The 9,517-nt window shown below is 51.5% G+C and overlaps 1 protein-coding gene across 2 annotated transcripts in view; it reads right to left on the bottom strand.

Moving 5' to 3' along the window:
- The window catches only part of Neurl1 (neuralized E3 ubiquitin protein ligase 1), a 93,631-nt gene that overhangs the window by 18,580 nt on the left and 65,534 nt on the right, over window positions 1–9,517 (bottom strand). For both annotated transcript variants that reach the window (XM_008845689.3, XM_008845690.3), the window contains exons 2-3: window positions 4,325–4,566; window positions 3,689–4,010 (exon numbers count right to left, since the gene is read on the bottom strand). In XM_008845689.3, coding sequence (XP_008843911.1) covers window positions 3,689–4,010; window positions 4,325–4,566 — 564 coding nt within the window. The remainder of the gene's footprint in view (window positions 1–3,688; window positions 4,011–4,324; window positions 4,567–9,517) is intronic.

Here is a 9,517-nt window from a genome sequence, read left to right as displayed (position 1 = left end):
GAGGGAGGGAGAGTTGTATGGCAGGCAATGGGAGTCAGAGGAAAGAGGAAAGAAAGGAAGGAAAAGGATCCTGAGTGTATTCTGGGCAGTCGATGTGCCTCAGGGGGCAGGAGCACCAAAGGAAGAAGCGGGCAGCCAGCCTCAGAGATCCATACTTTTGTCGCTGCTGCCACGGTGCCTCTCTTCCTCCTCTTCCTTCCTTCCTCCTTTTCTTCTCCTCTCCTTCTTCTTCCTCTTTCTCTTTCCCTCCCTCCCCCTTTTCCTCCCCTCCTCTCTTCCTCTTCCCTCCCCCTCTGACTTTTGTTTTTCACAGACATACAAATCAATTTAGGAGGGGCAAAATGAAGAGCTATTTTAATCTGTTAATTGACTTTAGGGGGCCACAATCCATGTTTGAAAATGCCAGGGATTATGGTGATTTATGGCTGTGACAGGACTCACAGGCCTCGGCTTTATGGCGTACACAGAGGAGCCTGCCACGAGATCCAAGGGCAACTGAACTACTCTGTGCAAACCCATGTATAGTCACGGAGGGGTATGGGCCAAGCCTGCTTGGGCAGCCTAGGCTCTGGCTCCAGTATGGAGCTCTGCAGATTCTTCTCCGGCCTCCACCCCTACCATAGGACCTGAAGGTCAGAAGCCCCATGTCACTAGGCACATTCCCCTTTCAGAGTCTCCTAGAATTTACATTCCTTATGGCCCAGCCCAAGCCTCCTCTTCCAAGACACCTTCCTGGGTTCCACCCTCCTAGACCTGTCCACCTCCTTTTATGTTTAAACCTGTTAAAGGGTGATGAGAAAGGCATTGCTTTTTATCCTGGAACTCCCTGTTCAGTTCCAGCTCAGTCACATCCCTACATGGACAGGACAGGCCTTCCACAGGCCTCAGTTTTCTCCCTGCCAAATGGGAATGAAAAAAATGTTCTTTTCCAGCCCTGCCACTGAGAGGTTAAGTGAGCTAACGATGGAAATGTCTGGGCAGATGAAGGGATCCTATGACCACAGCAGTTAGCGATTTACTACCCTCTCCAGGTTGTGTCCTGTTAGAATCCTGGTGTCTGCTTCCCCTCCCATAACTGCCCAATGAACCTTTTGTTATCTGAGGGCAGAGCTGGTGCCCCTCAACCCCACCCACCTGCTCTTTGCTTCAGCTGACAGGTCCCTGTCCTCCCTTTCAGCCATCCTTCGCTCTCCCCTCCTATGTGGCAACCTTCACCCAGCACGCTTTTCAGGCCTCTAAAGGGAGCTGGCTTCGTAGGACCCAGGCTCCTCCCTCAGAGCACTCCTGTTCTCTGAGCAGAGCTGTGAGAAGCACAGGCACTGTGTGGTGGGCACAGGCTGGAGAAGAAAATTCTACAGAGGCCTCAGGCCAGAGTATGGTCTATGAGGAAGGACACTCTGCCAGATTTGGTAGCACAGGCCTGTAATCCCAGCTACTAAGGGAGGCCGAGGCAGGAAGATTGCAAGTTCAAAGCCAGCATGGGCAGCCAAGTGAGACCCTGGCTCAAATGAAAAGTAGAAAGATGTCACTCAGTGGTAGCATACTTGCCTAGCATGCTCGAGGCCCTGGGTTCAATCCTCAGCACTGGAAGTCAGTTTGCTTATACAGACGCAAGAGTGTTTGTCCTATTTCCTTCACTGCTCCCACCCAACAAGACAGTGACCTTATCAAGAGCCGGCAGTCTTCATTCTCTGCCTTCCACCATGAGGCAGGGCTCTGGGTAAGATAGAGGATACAAATGCTTTGCAGACCAGAACACAGAGGTTAAACAGGATGTGGGATGGAGCTTAGGGACCCTACTACATTAGAGTGTGAGACCTGGCAGGCACCAGGGCAGTAGGACTCATTTGAACCTTGGGTTAAGCACTGCCCTCTACAGGATGGGTGGGGATGACTAACAGCCACTGGCCTCTACTGTGTATCAACTGCTTCTCATATGCCAACCCTTTGTGACTTCTAAAGAGCCTTGGGAGTGGTTACTATTGCCCCATAATACAGATGAGTCCCATACTTAGCACAGGTACCCTGGCACTGAATCTATCTCTCTAGCTCAGGTTCATAGCTTCTGGCAGGTAGTGACCCACAGGGGGGGTACCCAGTACACAGAGGAGGTAGGAGAGAGTGCCCTGGCTAGCCCGGATACCCTTCTTCAGTGGCTGACACCAGGAACAGCCAGTTTCAGGCTCTCAACATATCAGCATTAATGCAGGAACACTTTTATTGACTTGAAAAAAACAGAAAGTTCCCAAACTGCTAGTTAATAAAAACAGCCTCCTGACGTTTGGAACTTAACAAACAGAAAAGCTCCTGGCAATTGCTCATGTCTTTATTTTTTACTTTCACTCTTTTTTAAAAGCACTTTTGAAAACTTTCACCATTTCTAGGCTTTGAAGTCAGAAAGCAAAAAAGAAAAATGTAAAATTTGGGGGGGGGGGTCTGGTTTTTTTTGTTTGCTTTTTGTTTTGTTTTTGAGACAGGGTCTCCCTGCAGCCCCAACTGGCCTAGAACTCAATATGTAGACCAGGCGAGCCTTGAAATCATAGAGCTCTGCCTGCCTCTGCCTGCTGGGATTAAAGGCATTTGCCATCATGCCCATCCAGCTAGAAAACCACTTTTGAACCCCCTTCGTGGTATTTCTCTCTGCAGAGTGAAGGAAGTGCGGATGGGAGACAGAAGGAGCAAGTGTATGCTGGACACACACTGGATACCCAGGCCAGGGCTGGCCACTTTACTCTCAGCCTCTCCAACTCATTCCAATCTTGCAGATGAGAAGGCTGAGGCTTGTGTACACTCTGCCTGGAGACAAAGCCAGTTTGCCGATAGGCTGATCACACGCACACAAGCACATGCTTGAATACTTACGAACACATATAGCAAGCTGGGAAAGATACTGGACTGGGAAACAGACTGGGTTCTATTCCCACCTCCATCACCAGCTCACTGTGGGCTTCTAAGCAGTCAGATTCTCTGGACACCCTGGCAGTGCTGGCAGGTGCCATGGCTAGGAAGCCTGTACATTGACATTCCAGGCCCCCTTCCCATGCGACTCTCTCAGTCCCTATATATAGGTTGTCTGTTCTCTCCCTCTCCTGCAAGTGCGTCATGTAAACTGGGGACTCAGGAGCAGCTGGAAGGATCTGAGTGCCCCAGTGCTTTCTGCACCCCCTTCCCATCTCTTTGTCTTACCATCTCTACAGCAAGCTCAATGTGAGCTAGAGCCCAGGTGCCAGGAAGGCTGCAGGCCAGAGCTAGGGCTTGATTTGGAGCTGGCTCTACCATTCACCCCTGAGGGACCTAATGTCCCTAAATTTAAGTTTCCACCAATACAGAGTCTACTTCTCAGGGTTGCTATGAGACACACCCCTCCAAAGACTATGGATACTGAGATCAGCATTAAGCACTCCTGAGCAAGGACAAGGCCACCATTTCTGATGGTGAAGGTTGTGCACTACTCACAGAGAACCCCAAGGGCCTGTGCCAGTCAGAATCAAGCTCAGCTTCCATTTGTCAAAGCTGCAGCCAGGAGGAGGGGGGCTTTGGAGTTCACAGGAAAGTTCTGGAACTGTTCCTGGGCCTCCTTCATTCTAGGGATGCTACCAGTGGCCCCCATGACTCATGGCATTGTCCTAGTGCCTGAACTTTTGGAAAGTGTGCTCTACACCTAAGGGGCCAGAGGGGTGGCACTCACCTAGCAGCTGGACACCCCGAGTGAGGCCGTAGACATCCACGAGGGCCCAGAGCTGGTCAGCCGTTCGGACCCCATTGAAGAAGAGCGTGGGAGCCGAGTCATTGATGCGGTAGAAGACGCGGCCCTTCTTGTCCACCCAGAAGGCAATGATGTTGCCTTCGTTGGCAAACTCCTCAGGCAGAGCTTTGGCCCAGAAGCCACTCTGAGACACCAGATCAGGGCAGGCATACTTGGGCAGCGAGTCAGGGTGGATGCGGGAGGGGTCCTTGCTGGTGAAGCCGAGTCGAAGGGCCCCACTCCAGCAGCACTGCTTCTTGGTGATCTGGTGACAGGGAGTGGGTAGCCTCAGCCTAGCCACTCCTCCTTGGTCAGATGACCGAGGTGAGGGGCTTCTCTGTAGACCACCCTCAGCACTCTTAGAGGAGTGTCCTGAGGCCAGCTCACTGCCATTTGATTCCTTCCCTCCCCTGAAGCCTTCCTACAGGTTGTTGAAAGCCACTCCCACCCCTGAAGGCTAAGAAAGGAGTAAGGATGTGAGGGGTAAGCAGCGAGAAGGAATGAGGGGGGCAGGAAGGAAATAGGAAAACAGCAGGCCCTGGCTGGAGAGAGGTCATAGGTGAGGTCAGGGGCGCCCACCTTCAGCCTGACTTGCTCGTAGATGAGCACCGGGCGGTTACTGAAGGTGATGGCGTTGCAGAAGCTAGCCTGCCTCTTGACGGCTTTGTGGCTGAGGTCCATGAGGATCTGGGAGCCCTTGGTGTGGGGATGGAAGAGCAGCGGTGTGGCCGGGAGCCCCCCACCCGACAGCACCGGTGGGCAGTGCTTCTGCTTGTGATGGCATCGGTGAGAGGTGACCGGGAAGGGGCCCCCGATGGAGTCTGCAAAGGAACAGGCCATAGCATCAGAGAAATTAATAGGACCAAGAGCCACAGCAGGGGCCCCTAGGGAGAGCTGGTGCAAAAACAGGCATCACTCCCTGCCCAGCATTTCATCACCACACTACCCTCCAGCACAGCCAGCTTTTACCCATCCTTCTATTGTGCTTTTCCAGTTGCTGTTGGCCACCACCCTTTATTGGGTTATTATCTACCACTGACAGCCTCTTCTCCCCAACCTCCCACCATCACCCATCGTGATATGTCACCCGGTACCATTCATCCACCGCCATTCACTTCATCACCAGCATTTTTTTTTATTCATCCACTTATTCACAATTATTCATTATCTACTGAATACCAAGTTCTGTCTTTTGGCACTGGAGCGGCAGCCATGAAACATACATGGATCTTGTCCTGAAGTCAACAGTGCCTCAGAAGACAAAAATGTGGATGAAAATCACCATACTAAATGGTACACAGTGGTCAGCACCCAGAGGACCACCAGGAGACTCAGTTCTCAGGAAGGTCTCTGGAAGAAGAGGAGAAGACCATGCAGCTCTGCAGCTGGAGAGGCAGGGCTATGGTAGATATGTGCAGGCAGTGTCAGGGGCATCATGTCCCTCCCTCAGGGACACCCCTCTGTATCTCGGGCTTCGCTCTTGCTTAAGCATTGCACTGGGGGCATGGGACAAAGGCATGATGCTTTCTTCCACAGACAGCTCTACAGATAGAGGATTAGGGGAGGAGCAAGCACTTTACAAATGTAGGGGTAGCATCAGGAGACAACAGAAACAGGGACAACTGCAGGACAAGGTGTCTACGGCTTCTCTGCCACTCATTGGCTGGGTGACTTTAAGGGTGAGACTTCCCTCTCTGGCACAGTGGTTGGCCTCTGCCTCGGCATCAGCAACTAGGTGGCATCCTTACACGGAACTGGAGCACCAGAACCTGTGCCCCAACAATCCTACAGGAAGTGGGGCCCGTCCACCTGACATCTTGAGCAAAGAGCCATAAAGGACAGGGCAGGAGGTGGAGGAGTGGAAAGCCTCAACCTGTGACAGAGGCCTTCTGAGATGTTTCAGAGTTTAATCCCCACAAGACAGGAAATTAATAATGCAAAAAGGACAGGTCAGCATCAGGCTTGCACAGACTCTCGCTCTCTAACAGAGTAAGGAAGGAGATGGAGACTGGGAGGGGAGAGGAATGGACAACCTTGGAGGCTAGGGCAGCTGAGCCTCTCGGGCTTCCTGCTGTGGTTTCCATCACTTTGAATCTCTGCTCTCTTCTCTTGAGGGCCCCAGACACCAGGTTTCATAACCCAGCACCCACTGTGACCCTGTACATACTGCTTCAGGCTTCTCTACAGCAGTTTCCTGCATGCCAGGCGTGAGGGGTGGGGGCGGCATGAGGAAGGCTTGCCTTGCTCTCTCCAAGGAGACAAGATGTTCTGATCTATCAGAAGGTGCAAGGGCTCTGACAGCCATCAGGCCATGGGGGCTGGAATGTCTCAGGAGTCCCATATAGTCAGGGGAGGCTTCCTGAGTGGCCTCCGGGTAATGGGGAGAATGGGAGTTCATTCCATGAAGGGAATGGTCAGGATGAAGGGCAGAGGGCTGGCACTAGCTACAACTATTCTGCCTTGAAGAGGTACCCAGCTGGCTTCAGCCATATTTTGAATCTTGGTTTCAAAAAACTGCCACTGCTGGGGCTGGAGAGATGGCTCAGTGGGCAAGGGCGATTGTTATGCAGTCATCTGAGTTCAAATCCCCAGTAGCTACACAAAAAGCTGGGCACAATCACACAAGTACCTGTAACCCCAGCACTGTATAAGGCAGAGCCAGGAGGATTTCAGGCTACCAGCCCAGCCTCACATTCAGTGAGAGAGCCTTTCTCAAGTATGTAAGACAGAGCATAACAGACCAGGATACTCAACACCATTGTTTGGCCTCTGGTTTCATGTACCTGCACACACATATGCACAGGACACCTCTCTCTCTCTCTCTCTCTCTCTCTCTCTCTCTCTCTCTCACACACACACACACACACACACACACACACACACACACACACACACACACACACACACACACACATGGAACTCTCAGCCCTCAGATACTGATCCCTGAGATGTAACCAGGCCAAGGTGAAAACACAATGGCAGTCTATGAGCCAGACAGCTCCCATACAACAGAGCACCCCCACTTCAAGGTGTTCTTTCAAGAGAAGTGAAAACATGGCCAGGACCTGCACACAGTGCAAGTGGTTGGCCTCATAACCACCCATACCAAAAGCCCCTCAAGTATCCTCTGATGGAATAATGCACAGTAGGTGATGGGTACATCCACACAGCGACTGCTGCTCTGCAGGAAAAGCAGAAGAGTTCAAATCCATGCTAAATGACAGAAGCCTGCACAAAAGGCCTACTATGTGACTGCATCTCTGTGACATCAGAGAGGCAGATGTCAGTGGGGTCAGAGTTTGGAGTAAGAGATCTGACCATATATAGGAGCATGAAGGAAGTTCTCATGGTGACAGAAATGTTCTCTGTCTCAGTGGTGGCAGCAATCACACAACTTTCAGGGTTGTCCCAAAACCTATACACTTTCAAACAGACATTAAACTTCACTTTAAAAACATCAGCAAGGGGCGAGTAGATGGCTCAGCAGGTAAGAGTGCTTCCTGAACAAGCAAGAGGGCCTGAGTTCAAATCCCCAGCACCCACATAAAAAGCTAGGCAGGGCAGTGCACTCAACTATAACCCCCATGCTGAGTGGAAGGGGGACAGAAACAGGAGGAGAGCTGGGGCTTGCTGGCTGCCAGCCTAGTTCCACATTCAGTGAGAGACCCTGTCTCTAGGGAATAAGGCTTGGTAGAGCAGAAAATCTGATGTCCTCCTCTAGCCTCTGGGTGCATGCAACTACATACACATGTGCATACAACACAAGAAAGAAATGGGGAGGGGGGACAAGCCAGGTCTTCTGATGGTAGCACTAGTAAGAACAGAGGCTGGAATTTCTGACTACCAAGGCCCCAGGCAGGATTTAGACCATCTCATAGGATGTCCCCAAGCCAAGTTGGGCCTGATACTCTAACCCCTTAACCACAGGTCCCCTCTCACCCTGTGAAGTAGAACGGGTGCTATTCCTGTCCCAGTGGGTGGAGACAAGGCACTGCAGCAGCTTCAATGCTGGGGAATATAAAATTCTGGGTCTGCCTCTCCTGTCCATACTGTTCCCCAGACTACCAAGACAGCCATGGAGTTGCTCCCCAGACCCTTCTCTCAAGCTGACTGCATGATAAACGCATGGCACTACCTCTTGGTCATCCATCCTGGACCACTGGATCCTTGGCAGCCCCAACTGAACCCCTAACCCACAGCCTCCCATACTCTCAGTCTTAAAGGAATCCTTGAGCACCTCATACCCAGCCTGCCAAGTCCACTGCACACACATCAGCATTCCTAGATTCAGTCCCTGCCCCTGTTCACTCTGCTATCCCAGGCTTAATTCATCCTGTCACTTCTCTTCTGAAAGGGCCAGGACCACCAACAGTCTACACTGTAAATGGTGCCCTCAGAGATGGCCAACATGGAGGACCTGACCAGAGTGGCTGCCATGCTTCTGCAATCTCCCTCCCCATCTCTGCTAACATGAAAATCTATGGAGGTGGGAGAACAGAAAGCAAACTGACAATTGTCCTATGCACAGCTCTGGCTCCAAGGACCCAAAGGAGGCATCTGGAGGTGGGGTCCTTCCTTACACCACCCAGTAGGTGTAAGGAAGGACCACTACTGTGGAGCCCTAGAGATAGCACTAACGCTGATGCAGAGCTCAACTCCTGCGCCACACACCAGCATTTTGACATTCATGGTGATACTGCAAGGTCCCTGACCTATGGATGAGTGAGTTAGGACTTAGACTAAGTAAAGCAGAACTGGGACTTGAACTGTGGTCTTCCAGTGCCATGTGCAGGGTACTTTACCTTCCTCTGAAGCTAACACAAGATCTTGCCTTCCCCAAAGATCCAAGATGGCAGGTAGAGAGGAAACAGGCTGTGCTGAGGAGACACCTGTATATAACACACACACATACACACACACACACACACACACACACACACACACACACGCACACCACACACATAGCCTCTGGAGTGATATCCCCATGGTTCTCACCAAGCTCTGTCCAGAACTACTGTGGAGCCCTAGAGATAGTACTAACGCTGATGCAGAGCTCAACTCCTGCGCCACACACCAGGCAGTATCCTGACATTTCTCTGAATGCTCCTGACACAGATCCTCAGAGGTTAAGTCATACTCTAGGTCTCCCAGCCAGAATGCAACACCCAGATCTAAGCTTAGGCCTGGCTGTCTCCTAGCTCAGCTGCCCTGTTTTTGAATGGACAGTGTGGGGCACTTCATCTTTCCCATCTGTGAAATGGGGTCACCACAGGTCTTCTTCATGGGATTCTTGTGACAATCAAATGGAAGATAGAGGGAAAAGTCTGGAAGTGATTGCTATCAATGGTTATTGCAAGTCACACCACTCCACATCTTCCCACCTCCACGACCTCTGTCCAAGCCATTCCCCCTGCCGACGCCTCTTCTTTCCCTACCCACCTGAGCCTCTGCAAACCCCATCTGTCTTTCAAGGCCCAACTGAGTCCCATGCCTCTTGAGACCACCTTGTTCTGAACCTTACTCTGAATATAAGTGCTGGCCTGATTTTCATCCCTAAGGTGGCAGCTTGTCTCACTTTCCTGTGGGGCAGATCAAAAACCTTGAACACTAGAAGCAGGAGGCCCACAATGCAAACTCCGGCTGGGCTGCAGAATGGCTGTGTGACTTCAGGCAAGCTGCCTTGCCTCTCTGGACCTTGAGTTCTTTTTTTTTTTTTTTTTGTTTTTTTTTTTTCTTTTTGGGAAAGGGGCTCCCCCGCGCCCCCCCTTTCCC

Source organism: Nannospalax galili, unplaced genomic scaffold (genome assembly GCF_000622305.1).
Source record: "Nannospalax galili isolate Female #2095 unplaced genomic scaffold, S.galili_v1.0 scaffold161, whole genome shotgun sequence".
Lineage (NCBI taxonomy): Eukaryota > Metazoa > Chordata > Mammalia > Rodentia > Spalacidae > Nannospalax > Nannospalax galili.
The sequence above is the reverse complement of the archived record's forward strand: the minus strand, read 5'-3'. Positions and strand labels throughout refer to the sequence as shown.